The sequence below is a fragment of the Austrofundulus limnaeus genome, unplaced genomic scaffold (genome assembly GCF_001266775.1).
Source record: "Austrofundulus limnaeus strain Quisiro unplaced genomic scaffold, Austrofundulus_limnaeus-1.0 Scaffold710, whole genome shotgun sequence".
Classification (NCBI taxonomy): domain Eukaryota; kingdom Metazoa; phylum Chordata; class Actinopteri; order Cyprinodontiformes; family Rivulidae; genus Austrofundulus; species Austrofundulus limnaeus.
In genome coordinates, this window is record NW_013953112.1 from 173,739 (window position 1) to 189,719 (window position 15,981).

The window sequence follows — 15,981 nt, forward strand, 5'->3', positions numbered from 1 at the left end:
ATGTTGATCGGTGCAGCCGTTTTTGTGGTACGGTTGACCAAAAATCACTGAAAAAATAAAAAAATAAACAGTACGAAAACAATATGACTCCCGCTTACGCGTCGCGTGTGGGGGTCATAATTATTAGTAATCACCATGATGTTTCAGGACCCACAACTTTGGGAACCACTGCTGGTCAGTGGAAGAGTGGAGGAAAAGAAACAAATTTAAACGAGGGTCGACCCAAAAGACCCTAGTCCCACCACCGGCCCTACCTTGGTTGGGCCCTTGCATAAAAATCCCAAAAATCAGACAATCAAAAATTCCATGTGACATAAAAACCTTTATCTCCCTTTTGGCAGATAAAAAAAGTTTAAAACGTTCTGTAGCCAACAAATCATTTTGTCGTGATTACAGTCTGTGTCACGCCGTCTTCCAGCAGGACCTTGAAGGCAGTATTTTAACTGTATAATTTTCTTTCTTTAGACTCTTTTGAATGCACGTTTTTATTCAGTCGCTTTAGACCACAGTCCTGAAACCAGCTCTTTTTTTCAGTTTCAGTTTCTTAACCTAATCATGTCGACTGCGTTCGTTTCCAACATCTTTTTTCGGTTCTCCAGATGCTGCTTTGCCTGTTTCACATGACGGTGAAAAAGCCGCACAGAAACATGTCTAAAGACTTTTGTTGCAAACCCTGTCCTAGCATTAATTCTCTTTTGTTAAAACTTTGCGCTGCCTAAATCTTCCACCTGTGTAGTGATGTGAGAGTCACAGACAGCTTTTCTACCCAGCAGAGATGCCACCAAATTATTTACTGTGCCTTTCACATTGACATTTTTTATAAATTGCAAATGGGAAGCATTATGTGCCATTTTATAACCTTCTCTGAAGAAACCAGTTAGCATATCTTTTGCTAAGCAGTACCGCAAAGTCTGAGAGTTTCTGATACTCTTTAATCACCTCATATCTGACAGCTTATCGCCATATTACATCATAAATGTTGAGGTTTTACCACTGACAAACTTTACCACAATGAAGAAAAAAGCAACAATTCATATCAGTTTTACTATTTTACTACTACTACTACTTTAATAGTTTTATTATTATTATTAATATTATTATTAGTTCCTAAACCAGGGGTGCCCAAACATTTTCCCTGAGAGGGCTAAAATTAAAATGGATCTGAGGGCTGCAGACCAAATGCGTATGATACATGAAATGCAAATGCTTCTTAAGTAAAATTGTTTTATTTTTCATGATTAAGCTAGCAGCTAATCTGATGGTCCACATTTTGTTTTTTCAGCCCATGGATGTGGAGAAAATTTGATGTATGCTCGGGCAGCAAAGGCTCATGGGACTTTTCATAAATTAAATTTTGAGTATTTATGGTTTTATAAAGTGTGCAAATTCGTGTGCTTATATCTAATCTTCATGTCTCTTGTATTATTGTATGTTGAATCTTAAAATAATTCAAAGATAAAGTGAGTTAAGTCTATCTGCACTACATCTTATATAGTTGGACCAATGGTTGAAAAGACTAAGTGGAAATATAGTGTTTCTACATAAAACAGGAGATTACAGCCTATTAGCAGGACAACTGCTGGTGGGCCAAATCAAATGGCTTGGCAGGCCAATTTTGACCCACGGCCCCACTTTGGGCATCTCTGTCTTAAACCATAAATAGCTACAATAATTTGGAATTTGTATGGTTCCAATTTTAGGTTTTCATATAGATAGTCATAAATATGACCTCAAAGACCTTATGAGACTTTTCATTCTCTCTTATTGCTTTCATCAGACTGAGCAAATGCCAAGACAAATAGGGCCACTTTAATTATGTGGAAGTCTTGAAAAGACAGAATAATCACGTTACCAGAAAACAAGTTTAAGAAGTTTGCTACCTTTCATACCAGTGTTTTAATCTAAAGTTGTTTTATGTAAAAAAAAAGTTTTGAACGATGTCCATTTTCTGCGCAGTGTCTGCTAGTTATTTTAGCATACGGCAGTGGAGGAAGTGAATGAAGCCAGTCTGTGTTGATAAGGCTCTCAAATTAAATTTAATTTGTCTGACAAAACAGCAGCTCTCATTTACAGTTGTCTCGTTTGGCTCGGTACTTCTCTCCTCTCAGTAGGGTTGTTTACAGTGCACGCAATTTCCGGTTAGCTTCTTAGCTTAGCCTTCTTCACAGTGGATGCGTCGTGGGATCCAATCATTTTAAACTTCAGCAGAGGCCATGCCTCCACCAAGAATCACTTCTCCATAGTTGAGAGTCCAGACCCTCATAATCGAAGGACAATTGAGGCTAATTCTCTCGTTGTATTATTGTCAAAGATTCTCAGCTGCTAATACATCAAACTTTAGGATGTGGAATTATGTGGAATAAATGTGAGCACAAATACGAGGAAATAAAAACAAGGATTTTCATTTACAATCAGCTTGTTTAGTAGCTTGTCGTCGCAAAAAGCAGAAACACGTTGGAATAATACCAGAAAAGTCTGTGTATATGATAATCAGATATGATTTAATTGTGTGCAACAAACAAACAGAACTGAATCAGGAAGGTTCTGCATGCTTGCAACTGAACGCGTCAGCAGAATACAGCCAATAACATAACATCATGTCAACACCATGTGACAGTTTACAACCAATCACAGATTGCCAAATGTACTGTCCAGCCTATCACAAGGCTCCCAGCCCAAAGAGTCTGTTAGAGTTCAGTCCATTGGAGTCGTCCGGAGCTATCAGAAAGATAAGAGTGATGGACAGTGTCAAGGGGAAACAGATATAAATAATTAGACCATGACATAGCTAATTCATGATAATTTACTTGGATAAAAAAAGGTCTGGTCTTATTTAGGACACTAAATTTATTGCAAAAAGGACTTTTTTGAACTTTACATCATGTTATAATGTCATTCTCTCATCAAAAACATATTCAGTGTTGCTTTGACTCATTCGTGCATGTTTGAGATATCCTTGAATCTCCTGTTGTAGCCAGGTGGAGCTGTCTAAACACTTGCTGTTACAAAGCTCCACCTATTTGTACAAAGCTCCTCCCTGGAGCTCAGTCTGCAGTAGAGATCCCGCCCCACAGAGCACCCCTCCCACAAAGCATTGTTGTGAAGTGCTGAAGTGAGACTGTCAGAAAACGGTGGTTCTTAAAGAGACAAAGGCCAATTTCAAGGCATTTAAATAGACTATGATGCAAAGTGAAATACATTTTTGATACAAACAACTTTTTTATAACAACTGAAGTTAACATTGATTGTGGTGTAGAATGTGTGCCCGGAAAATACATATTAGCCACCATCTAAGGAACCCTTAACACAAATCAGGTGTGGCTCTTGGTTCCTGTGGGTGGCCCCCTGGGTGGGGTGGCTGCTGGGTTCCGGGGGGGTGGACGGCTTGGGGGGTGCACTTGGTCGCTGGTGGGGTGGTGGGGTAGTCATGGGTGTGGCTTCTCTGCAGCGGGGGGCCTCTGGACCTGTCAGGCTTTGGCCTGGAGGGGGTGCGCCCTGGGGTCCCGGACCTCTGTGCCCTTTCCTGGATCTGCTCTGGTATGGCGGGTGCCGGTGTGGCCCATGAGTTTGTCGCTGCTGGCCCCGGGGGCTGTACGTGTGGTCACTGGGGGGACTCTCCCAGTTCTCCCCTATGGTCTGATCTGGGGGGTGGATGGGCGGATCTTCCCGTGCGGGTGCCCCTTGGGGCTCTGCGCTCGGGATCCCCCTTTATATACTGTATGTATGGGTATGTGTATATTTTTATATATGCCCTCCATRTATTTATCCATTTATTTTTCAGGTGAGCGGACAGATGTTGGGTGTGTGGGCCTGTGTTTTGTTGGTGTGTATTTAATATACTTCTAATCGCTAATTCAATCTTTCTATCTTTCTGATTACTTCTCTCTCTGTTTTTCTCTCTGTCTCTATTTTCTCTTCACTTAAAAAAGTCACTGATGATGAAGAAATAAATAAACTATATAAACTAATATTTGATTTAATTTTCTACTGAAGTGACACAAAAAATCTGTCAAAAAAATCAGGTCTGTATAACGACGTAAATTTACCGATTACATTTTTCCAATAGATTGTCATTGACTTCATCACTCAAAGTCAGGGGTTCTCGAGCCATTTGGATCTGGAGACCCCTTATAAGGGCGAAAAAATTCCAGGGACCCCCTCATAAACCCCATGCTTTTTTAAACGATAATTTATTGTAATTTCAACCCCTAAATGCCATGGGAATATATATTTTTCATCAAGTTGATTATGTTAGTTTTATTAGTTCATTGTTCTCCATACATTTTTTAAAAATAAAAAACAAATGAACAATTTAGTGACTTTTTTTGAGGACCCCCAAGATACCTCTCGTGGGCCCCTGGGGGTCCTTGGACCCAAGTTTGAGAACCTCTGCTCTACGTGCACACGTAAATGTTATACTTTGACATTAAAACTTGAAAACAGACTTATTTAAAGAAAAGTGCAGTTTTTATATCAACCACCTATTTGTATTAAAAACTAAATTAAATAAAATATCACATAATAAACTGTTATGACTCAACCTATGTAAATGTTAACACTTTAAAACTTGTATTTTGATATAAAAAAATCATTCTCCACGTGGTTTTCACCGCACCCTCACATTAGGAGTTGGGAATATCAAAGAAAATACAACAATAACCATCATCTTGTAATAAACTAAAGACGATTTGATGAAAGTAAAAAACTTCCAGGGCAGGTTTGTAACCGGATTCTGGGCTGTGACGTTTGAGGACATGATTGGTGGCTGGTTCCGCTATATATCCGTCAGGCTTCACTCCCACCTTCTCGCCAGTGGAATTTCATCTCAGCTTCTGCACCTTCAGGGCAGACGAGAACAAAAAAAATAAGTAAGTAATTTCTTGTTTTGTGCTTTCCTCCCCACAGAACTCGAACCTCTTCCTGTTTTTACACGACTTTGCCCGAACGCGTTGTAAGTCGCACGGGTACTCGTTTGTCGGACGGCTTGTTTGCGGACCGTGAACGTTACATTATGTTCTGGCCTGACTCCGTGTCATTTTAACCCGTCTCAGCTGTGTGCCTACGTGGACTTGGCGAGCAGTGGTGGATGCTAGCGTTAGCTCGCTAGCCGCGCTGCTCCTCAACTTTTACTCGGCGTGCTGGTGTTGAATAAACCCCATATAAACGGTAACGATCACAATCTAAGCGTGTGGGAGGAATAATCATAAAGTTCCTGCTTTATACAAACTGAGCGCGAGTGCTATAAACAAGTAAACGTAGATTTTTAAGTTCTTGGAGCTATTTTTTTTAAAGTGACACGAGCTAACTTAAATTAGCCAAAGAGCTACGTGTCACACAGCCGCCTCACAGACTAGTTAAAGTTTTTAGCAAGTTTGCTAACAAGCTAAAGAAGGATTTTGAGCTTTTACTCCACCCTGACGTGTATTTATTTTTGTACATCACACACACGTTTTGAAAACGCACATCTTAAACATTATCTGACTGTCAGAAAGCGACATTATGTTTGTCTGAGTGTATTTAAGTTTTTTTAAAGCTAAGCTAGCAGCAGTTAGCATTATTCGGGAATGTGTAGTTAGCAGCTGTCAGCTAGTATCTTATTAGCTGGCTACTTAAGTCTGCAAAATGGGATTTGGAGTTGTAATGAGGGGGGATCTCACTAGCTTGTCAGGTTGCAAGAAGGGAAAAAAATCGAGTTAAAACATCTTAATAAAGCAACTTGTTAGCAGATCTTTTGCACGCTGTCAATTGCGTTAAATTAATTTAATTCTCTTTATTTTTTTTTCCAGCCAAAAATAAATTTCTAATCATTTTGTTCGTTTTAACATGTATGACAAAGCAGCAGTCCTGTCGAGATGATTTAAGCCTAACTTTTTGACACAAGTCAACTATAATTCAGTGTTTTCTTTTCCACCATTTCCATTGCTGGAGTTCAAAGGTGTCATTGCTTTTATATAATTTGTACTTGTTTGTTTCATTGTTTTACAGTTTACGGAGGCAGGAAATGACACATTACTATCTTTATATATCCTTTTTTATTATTTAACATAAACTATATAATCTGTATTCAGCAAATCTTGATAAAATAAAAGCTTGCTTATGTGTAAATCTTGACCCACTGAGCAAATTAAGATTAGCTACTATGACAAATGAAAATGACAATTCCTGCTCCTATTTAATTTGGCAGTCTTTTTCACAAGAACCTGTTTAAACCATAACAGTGTCGACAATTTATAAGCTTTTTTTATTATTATTTGTAGTTGCTTAATGTCTCCATTCAGAAGTTGAGCTTTATATTTTGAAAAGTAGCATCAGTGGTTGTCTGGACATTTCTGAATTCACAATTTTTGTTTTATTTTTATTTTTTCAGCTGGTTTGCCTTGCCTCTGTTTGGGAGCATTTTTTTACAGTTTGCCACAAAATCATAACTCATTGTGTGATTCAGAGAATTCCAACTTTTCTACACTGCTCAAAAAATAAAGGGAACACTTAAACAACGCACGCTAACTCCCGATCTTAATCAATGATATATTCGCATTGAGTACTTTTGTTCTGTACAGAGTTGAATGTGCTTCACAAAAGTTTGATTTACTTGGACTTGGCGTGCGTTGTTTAAGTGTTTTTTTTTTTTTTTTTTTGAGCAGTGTATTTTAACTTAGTTATTCAGTGAAAGTTTTATTTTTACTAAATTCTCCATCTTTCTCCAGGCAAAAGCTGGCAGGCTGACGGGGACTTGCATTTTACAGGACGGATTATCTGGTAACTGACCATTTAGCTGGTAAGCCTTTACTGTACTTGTTTACATTTGCAGTGAAATAATTTATTTTCTATAATTAAAACAAAAACAAAACAGCTGATTACAATACATCCTTAAAAAGTCTTAATTTGTTAAAACAAAAATAATTCGTATACATTGATTCAAAACCCAAGATGGATCGAACCATAAATGAGAAGGAGCAAAGAAAAGAGTCCCATCACATCTGCTCTCTTATCTTTAAAAATAAAATGCAACATCATTAATGACACTCTGATTCCAGCCTGATTAAATTGCAATATTTGCAAATAAAAAAAATAAAAACACAATCATGTCCAGCAACAGATTATATCACCGACTATCCCATATCATAATCTTTAGTTATTCAAAATATAAATTGTTCTGGAAGCTTTAGTATCAGAATGAAGGTTATTCCATGAACTTTATTCCTTGAACTGAAGTGCAGAGTTCCTACAAACCAGTTGTTTGAAAGCTTCATAGCGTTCACACAGAGAATTTTTTTTTTCTACTGTACGTTTTTCAGCATCTAACTTGTTCCACAATTTTTGTGCTATTTCAACATTTCATCTTTCAAAACGTTCAGCTCATTCATGTGAGAGATGCTATGACTTTTGGTATTTCAGCTTTTTACACTTTTTATAATTTTTTTTTTTAAAAGCTATTTCACTTTTTTCAGCCACTTTTTTGCCATTGAAAATGAATGGAGCTATTTTCAACATCCTGAAACTGCTTTAAAATGTTTCTAAATCTTTACAGAACCGTACGCATTTTGTTCTGGTTCTGCTCTTTTTCACATTCTTGTGCTAATTTGAGCTACGTTTTTGCTATTTCAGCAAAAATTCTGCCTTTTTTTTCTGCTAATTTCTGCAGTTTATGCTTCTTACAGATGCTTTCTGCTATATGCAGCTATTTGCTGAAAATTTAGCTAATGTTTAGCAGCCATTAGCTAAAGTTAGCTTTTCTAAGCTAAATATACATTTTTTGTAGCTCTTTAAAACTTTTTCTGAAAACTTAAGCAAACTTGTGCGCTCCTTATTATGCTAATTTAAATTCCAGCTACTTTTTAGCTGTTTTTTACTGAAAATTTCAGCTGTTTTAGCCATTTTGCTACTAATTATCACTTTTGTACTCATGCAATTCTGCTAGTTTTACCATATTTACAGCACTTTCTGTATCTGGGTGCTAATTTCAGCTTGTGGTTGCTACCTTAGTCTATTCTATGCTAATTTTAGCTTATTTATGCTACTTCAGCTATAGATCTGCTTCTTTCTGCTATGCTTTTGCTTTATTTTACTTTTCATGCCTTTTTTTTCTGCTACCTAGTGCTATTTATGCTTCCTGCAGATGTTGTCAGCTATATTTAGCTATTTTAGCTGTTTTCTGTTTTCAACTAGATGTGCTCCTTTTTTTCCTGCAATGTTAGTCTTTTTTGTTTCTTTCAGCTTTTCAATGTGATCTCACATGAACACCTTTTTACTAATAAATATTTCCAGCTCAATTTAAGCAGTTTTAAGTTTTCAGCACGAAGCGTTCACACTAGCATTTTCACAGGAAATGCAATTTCTCTAGTTAGAAATGACTTGGTGCTTGTTTTAAAGTGGCAGCTAATGTTTCCTTATAAGAAAATGACTAGCGCAGAAGAACAGTACTTATTCGAAACTGGCGTCTTTAATTTCAGGTAACAATAGGTAACTGGCACTGGTACAAGTCGTGTTCTTTCTGTTTGTGTAACTGGGAGGTGGAGCCCCATGTCATCTCCAACTACCGAAACTACTTTTTGTTCTCAAGCTCTAGGTCACCGCTTGTATAAAACTCTAATTAAACTTAAAAAAGCATGACTTTCTAATTATTGGTTCCATTGCTTAAATGTTCAGTCTTTGATGGTACGAAAGTCCAACTGAGCACAGCAGGCGTCTGTTTATAAAAGCTGACAAGGAAGAGGCCGCTGAGGGTTTTCTGTAAAATTAAAAGCTCTGGTGTGTCGAGGACGGGAAGGACGGACATTTAGTTGACAAAAGATGGAAATTCAGAATAGTTTCAGGCACTTTATAAAAAGATCCAGGTTTTAAATCAAGTTCAGCTTATTTAGTTAACCTAGAATTCCTCCACTAGGACACAATCGGAGAGTCCCTTTTTTTTTAGTTGTATCAAGTTTCATCAAACATTGAAGTAGAAACAAACAAGACAAAGCTCCCTTTCAGTTGCCACACTTTATTTACTTAGAACTGAAATGGTACTTGAGTTTAGAGTTCAACTTAACTTAGTTTTTTATGAACGATCACTGGAACAAATCCTCTTAACTCCCACTTTGATACAGTTCTTACACCACTGGACAGTGATGGGTGAAGACGTCTCAGTGTAGCTTCAACTCTGCTCACACAAATGTATTTTTTCTTTTTTTCTGGTACAAAGGTTTGTTCTATTTACTCAGCACTAGTTCTCAGCTTTCATCAACACTCTGTAGCCATCACTAATGTGACAAAGGTGATCATTAAGCAAAAATAGATAAGATAATAGAAGTTCGTTATGAGGCACCTGTAAGCCTGTTCATGTGACTCAGAATTCCTCGTATCTTATTTTCCAGTGAGCCTGTCGAGGCCATGACAAAACCTTACAGATACATTGATGGGGCTTTACTGATGCAGCACGTATACTTATCTGAAACGAGAGAACAAGGGCAAATGAACTAGATTTAAACATTTACTAACAGATATGATTATAGCTGACAAGTAAAATAAGTGGAGTTAAAGCTGGTTGAAAGAGGTCATTTATGTTGACAGATTTACAGAGGAGGGAAAATCTTGCAGACAGGCTGGGAGTGGACATCACCACTACCCACCTCCTCCTATCCAAGCCGGTGCATTTTATTCTGTCTCTCTTCCTCTGGCTTTATACAATAATGGTGGTCACACCTGTCGCTGCTTTACAATGTTTAGCAAGGCAGGGGGAAAAAAAACAACTTGCACACAGAAAAATCTGTTACATCTTTGGCAAACTTGAAGATCAGCTCAGTGCCCTGAGGGCGTCCTCGGGTGCTGCAAGCTGAAAGATGTCAGAAAACCAAACGGGGCATCCAAAAGATGGTCCAACGTCCCTCTAGCTTAAAGCCTGGAAAAATAAAAAACAAAGCAGGTGATACTTTTTAAACGGGCAATGTAAACCATCTGGGCTGAACTCCTCCCAGATTTCTGCTTTTTTACTCAACTTTACGTTAATTAAAAATACATTTTTGACTAGTATAACCCTCTTTTCTATTTATGTGGTGCTCTGGAGATGTGACTAAAAGTCTAAAGGTGTCTGCATCACAACACCACTTTCTAAAAACCAATTACTTGCGTGTATTTTTTTTAATGCTTCTGTGAATCCTGCTCTGTGGTATTTGTGAATATAACACAAGCTTTTCTTCCCAGTGGCACACTCGGACTCTGTGTTTAGTTTGGGATTTCAACCATGAGCTCAGTCGCTGTACTTACGCAGGAGAGTTTCAAGGAGCACCGCAGTGGGCTCCTGCAGGACAAGAATGGTACGTGTGTGACGTCAAAGGTTATGCTGGATTTATTGGGAGGGAATAATATTCAATAAATATTTGATACAGCTGCTGGAGGACCTGGGGCTGGAGAGGATGAGGAGGAACTTCCTACCTACAAGGATGCCTTCCCACCTCTACCAGAGAAAGCGGCTACACCTGAAGGAACCCAGGAACCTGTCAACGCTTGGACAAAGATTCGCCCCCTCAAGTCTTCTGTTATCACCCAGGTATAATTTTTTTTAAATGACATGCACACGCGAATGGCATGGAGGGGAAAGAAAGTAACTGAAAAGTCAAGGCTTCAATGATACCAGAGGTTATTGGAGGACTAAGAACTGAGACCCTCAGACTGGAGAGTTCCTCCAACAGACTTGAGGAACAATCTGAGAAATCTGTTTACTGATTGCTTTAGAAAATGGCATGTTATGCTATATTCACGTTTATACAGTGTCTATGGTGGTATGTTGTCAAATTAACATTACTGTTAGGGTGCAAGTTTTACCTCCAGACACCTTTTTTTTGACTTGCATTTTAAACAAGATAAATTTATTTGTATACACTATTAATGACAATGCTACCAAAATTATTCAAATTCCATGTGCCCTTTATTTTTAAATTGGCTTTTATTGTTGGCTGTTTTGCCAAAAATGTACAGTAATGCTAAATCCAGTAGTGTGGTTAGTGCTGATGTTGCTACAGTAGCTCACAACGTGATGTGACAAAGATGAACTCCAGCTGTTCTACATACCTCCATGTTTGTTGCTCTAAAGACAATTAGGTCATGTTTTCTAGATTGTGATCACCATTCATTCTGCAAAGCATGCAGTGCAGCCAAATGTTACATGATGCCACATATTTAATGAAACTCAACTGAAGTTCAAATTGTTGGCTCAGGCCTGTTGCATTCAACAGGGTTCATGTATGGTCTTGAAGTCTAAAATTTGTAAATTAAAATTTTAGGCCTAAAAAGTGTCTTTTCATCCAAGGTCTTAAATTTAATTTTGCCTAGTCTTAATTTTTGTTTTATTGTTCATTCCAGTTGGCTGCATAGAGTAAAGCGCTGTAATCAGAGGTTGACATGATCTGTCTTAAAGTGCAAAGTTTGCTACCGGTCTTGGTACGTGATTAAACTACAAATCCCGTGGTAACTGCAGTAAAAAAAAAATGGCACAGTGTACTTCCATGTTTTCAACCTCTTTGTTGCTACAACCCCTGACATACAGCGACTTGTTCACCCACCCAAAAACAAAGAAGTTCAGTCATGTCCACTGCTTGTCGTTTAATCATTGGAAAGTGTGTTTTCAGTGAGACTTGGCTTTATCAGTGATTTTTGTACTCAGTTGGAAGCGATCCACAGCAGTAGATATGACCGTTTGATTTAAAATGGTGTTCTTGTATTAAAATTAAATATTCTTTAATAGCTTAATTGATGGCAATAAAAGGTTTCTATGTTAAAATTTCTGGGACCATTTGACTGTTTCTGTTAATGCATCGGTTTGGTCTGAAATGTCATTCCTGTTGGTCTTAAAAGGTCTTTTTTTAATTTAACTTCCTGAAACCTGCATGAACCCTGATTCAAGTTTATGGAAACGTTTATAAAAGTAGCATATTCCATAAAATATTGTTCAGTGACGATGTCCTAAAATGGAGTCCTACTTTTTAAATCACTGCTGACCTAATTCCCACTCCCCCTCCGGTATGTCTAAGGTTTTCCATGTACCGCTGGAGGAGCGCAAGTACAAGGACATCACTCAGTTTGGGGAAGGAGACCAAGCGAAGGTCTGTGTGGACATCATGCAGAAGACCGGCGCCCACCTGGAACTCTCCTTGGCAAAAGATCAGGGTCTCTCCATCATGGTTTCTGGAAAACTGGAAGCTGTGATGAAGGCCCGGAAGGAAATCGTGTCCCGACTGCAGACTCAAGTAAGATTTCATCGTAGCTTAGAAACCGACGTGTTCATGTACTGAGACAATGACGGCCGTTTCGATCCCAACAGGCTTCAGCTACTGTCGCCATCCCTAAGGAGCACCATCGTTTTGTCATCGGCAAAAATGGGGAGAAACTTCAGGAGCTGGAGCTCAAAACCGCCACCAAAATCCAGATCCCACGACCTGACGATCCCAGCAACCAGATTAAGATCTCTGGTACGAAGGAGGGCTTAGAAAAGGCCAAGCATGAGATCCTGTTGATCTCTGCTGAGCAGGTAATTTGGCTTAAAATGTCACTTCCGTATGAGATGCTCTTCAATCACTGTAGCATTTTGTTTTAATCATCCTGGCCTGTTCCACTCTTCTTTTAGGACAAGCGTGCTGTGGAGAGGGTGAACATCGATAAGGTGTACCACCCCTTTATTACTGGCGCCTACAACAAGCTGGTAGGAGAGATGATGCAGGAAACCGGTGCTCGCATTAATGTCCCCCCTCCAAGCGTTAATAAGACTGAGATCGTCATCACTGGGGAAAAGGAGCAGGTGGCCCTTGCTGTGGCTATGATCAAGAAGATCCATGAAGAGAAGGTATGTAACAAATGTTACAATTCTTCACTTGTTTTTAAAATGTGTCTTATAGCAACCTGTTTCCTGTTGTAGAAGAAGAGTACCACCACCATCGCAGTAGAAGTGAAGAAATCCCAGCACAAGTATGTGATCGGCCCCAAGGGAAACACCCTGCAGGAGATCCTGGATAGAACTGGTGTTTCGGTTGAGATCCCACCTTCTGACAACAGCTCAGAAACTGTCATCCTTCGCGGGGAGCCGGACCGTCTGGGTCAGGCCCTCACTGAAGTTTACGCCAAGGTAAAATCACGCTTCTACGTCTCTGAATTCTTACAGAAGCGAGAGGAGAGGGAGTGGTAATATTAAACTCGTTGTGTTTTCAGGCAAACAGTTACACTGTTTCCTCGGTCTCGGCTCCTTCTTGGCTTCATCGTTTCATTATCGGCAAAAAGGGGCAGAATTTGGCAAAGATCACCCAACAAATGCCCAAGGTCTGATCAGCTGGAAACTTAAACTTATTGCTTTTCTTGAACTGTAATTAAACTTGTATGTTCCTGTTTTTGACTATAGGTTCACATTGAATTTACTGAAGGAGAAGATAGGATCACTTTGGAGGGTCCAACCAAAGACGTACAAATGGCTCAGGGTCAGATTGAAGTCATTGTTACAGATTTGGTAAGCATAACTGTTTCATTATCTTCTGCTTTCTCCTGAGTCTGGTCTCAGCCACCTCTTCCAGCTCCTCTGGGAAGATTCAAGGCATTCCTAGGCCAGAAGAAATCCTCTTCAGTGTGTCCTGGGTCTTCCAGGAGGCACCTCCCTAGAGAGGTGTCCAGGAGGCATCCTTGCCATATAAACCACCTCAACTGGCTCTTCTAGATGTGGAGTAGTAGTGGCTCTACACTGAGTATTTCACAGGTAACTGGACTTCTCTATTTGTAAGGAAGAGTCCAGCTACCCTGAGGAGAAAACTAGTTTCAACTGCCTGAATCTGGGATCTCATTCTTTCAGTCTCTACCCAAAGTTCATGACCCCAGGTGAGGGTAGGAATGTAAATAAACTGGAAAATCTAGAGCTTTGCTTTTTGGCACAGCTCTCTCTTCACCACGACAGGCTGCAACACTGCAGAAGTTTCACTTTTATTTATTAATCCTTTATTTTACTAGGTGAGATCCATCTACCAATTAGGGATAGGTATTGTGGTGGAACTAATACTTTTCGGTTTAAGCCAGTAATTCATGAAAACTTAGGTAATAAAGTATGTCATGAATTACTGGCTTAAACCTAAAAGTATTAGTTTCATCACAGGTATTGTTAAGGTTTTATCGATACTACTACTACCACCACTCTTATCGATCTGGTGTTTTAACGTTTCTCTTCTCGATACTTTTCTATTGGAATAAAACCAGTGTTTTCCCCCAAGGGAATTGGGGGTGGCGGGGTTACGCCAAACAAAAAACAAACAAAACTAATGCACGTAATCACGTGCATTAGTTTTGTTTGTTTTTTGTTTGTTTTTTGTTTGTCAGCTTTGGTGACACAGAATATGAACCATTTTTCATCCTTTTTTTCTTTTCCTCCCAAGTTTGACAATATAGAACTTACAATAAAACCACTTATTCTTTAATTTGTGTTTTAACTACACTAACCTCGAGTCATAATGTAAATCTTGTCTTCAAAACACGTCTTCAGATACAGAACAGAAGTTCAGTTGCTTTGTCTTTTTTCCTTTTAATTTTCCATGTCCTTGGTGACTGATAATCCACAGTAAAATATGATGGTAACGTCAAGCGATCGCGAATAGCATCAATGCTAAAGTTACTCAATCAATTCTTATCGATCCTGTCAAAATTCATCACGTGGAACCAGTACTGAAAATACTGGTTTTCGGTACCATCCCTACTACCAATCCCTCTCTCATGAACAAAACTCGAAGATACTTTAACTCCTCCACTTGAGGCAGAACCTCACCCCCAACCTGGAGAGAGCAATCCACCCTTTCCTGACTGAGGACCATGGACTCAGATTTGGAGGTGCTGGTCCTCATCCCAGCTGCTTCACTCTGCTGTGAACCGTTCCAGTTAGAGCTGAAAATCACTGCACGATGACACAAACAGAACCACATCATCTGCATATAGAGAGAATCCTGAGGCCACTGAACTGGATCCCTTCCGCCCCCTGGCTATATTGAGAATTTCTGACCATAGGAGTTGGGAACAGAATCGATGACACTAATGCCTTCTTCAGATCCCCAAAACTCATCTAGACTGGATTATTCCAATAGTGTAGAACCCAGAACATGACAAATGCCTTCATGTAAAGAGCTTGTGCTATGAAAAGTAAAATATGTCAATTATTTTTAACAGGTAAGCCGAATGGACTACACAGAAATCACTGTGGACCCTAAATTTCATCGTCACCTGATTGGGAAAGCAGGCGTTAACAGTAAGTGTTTTTCATCGGATCGTGTGTGTGTGTGTGTGTGTGTGTGTGTGTGTGTGTGTGTGTGTATTTCAGCAGTGTAGTAAACTCTTATTTCCTCACAAACCTTTTTAGTCAACCGCATCAAAGAGCTGCACAAGGTGACCGTCCGTATCCCCCCTGACAACGAGAAGAGCAACCTCATTCGTATAGAGGGGGACCCCCAAGGTGTGCAGGAAGCGAAGAGGGAGCTGCTAGAGCTCGCGTCACGCATGGTTGGTTCAGATTCAAGTCCACTTGCACGTTGATTTCCCACAATGCTGTACGTCACTTTTAATATTGCGTCTTGACAGGAGAACGAGCGTACAAAGGACTTGATAATCGAACAGCGTTTTCACAGAGCCATCATCGGCCAAAAAGGGGAGAAGATAAAGGAAGTGCGGGATAAATTTCCAGAGGTCGGTCAGGGAAACGATGGGTATTGGTTGGCCTGATTGTTTGTTCTGTAGTGAACCTGACCTTATTTTATGACTTGTTCAGGTCATCATCAACTTCCCCGACCCAGCACAGAAAAGTGACATCGTTCAACTCAGAGGCCCGAGGACAGAGGTGGAAAAGTGTTCCAAGTTTATGCAGAAGATGGTTGCGGAAATGGTAAAATTTGTTGGATTTTTTTTTTTTTTTTTTTTTTGTTTTTCAATCCAGTAGCAAAGTGTTGATGGTATGTTGTGACTTGGCGCTATATAAATAAACTTGACCTCCAC

General features: G+C 39.4%; 1 protein-coding gene across 1 annotated transcript; it reads left to right on the forward strand.

Moving 5' to 3' along the window:
• The first annotated feature begins 4,778 nt into the window (after nt 1-4,778).
• hdlbpa (high density lipoprotein binding protein a) lies at nt 4,779-15,950 on the forward strand. The gene is made up of 14 exons (XM_014028019.1): nt 4,779-4,868; nt 6,705-6,775; nt 10,183-10,295; nt 10,368-10,528; nt 12,009-12,224; nt 12,299-12,505; nt 12,602-12,817; nt 12,890-13,096; nt 13,180-13,287; nt 13,367-13,471; nt 15,163-15,241; nt 15,353-15,492; nt 15,571-15,675; nt 15,758-15,950. The coding sequence occupies exons 3-14, from the start codon at nt 10,223-10,225 to the stop codon at nt 15,923-15,925; spliced, it is 1,785 nt and encodes a 594-aa protein (XP_013883473.1). The 5' UTR covers nt 4,779-4,868; nt 6,705-6,775; nt 10,183-10,222; the 3' UTR covers nt 15,926-15,950.
• The last annotated feature ends 31 nt before the right edge of the window (nt 15,951-15,981 follow it).

Coding starts and splice junctions, on each gene's coding strand:
- hdlbpa (XM_014028019.1), top strand. CDS start 10,223: ATGAGCTCAGTCGCTGTACTTACGCAGGAGAGTTTCAAGGAGCACCGC. Junction 10,529..12,008: donor AGTCTTCTGTTATCACCCAG/GTATAATTTTTT, acceptor GGTATGTCTAAG/GTTTTCCATGTACCGCTGGA. Junction 12,506..12,601: donor TGTTGATCTCTGCTGAGCAG/GTAATTTGGCTT, acceptor CTCTTCTTTTAG/GACAAGCGTGCTGTGGAGAG.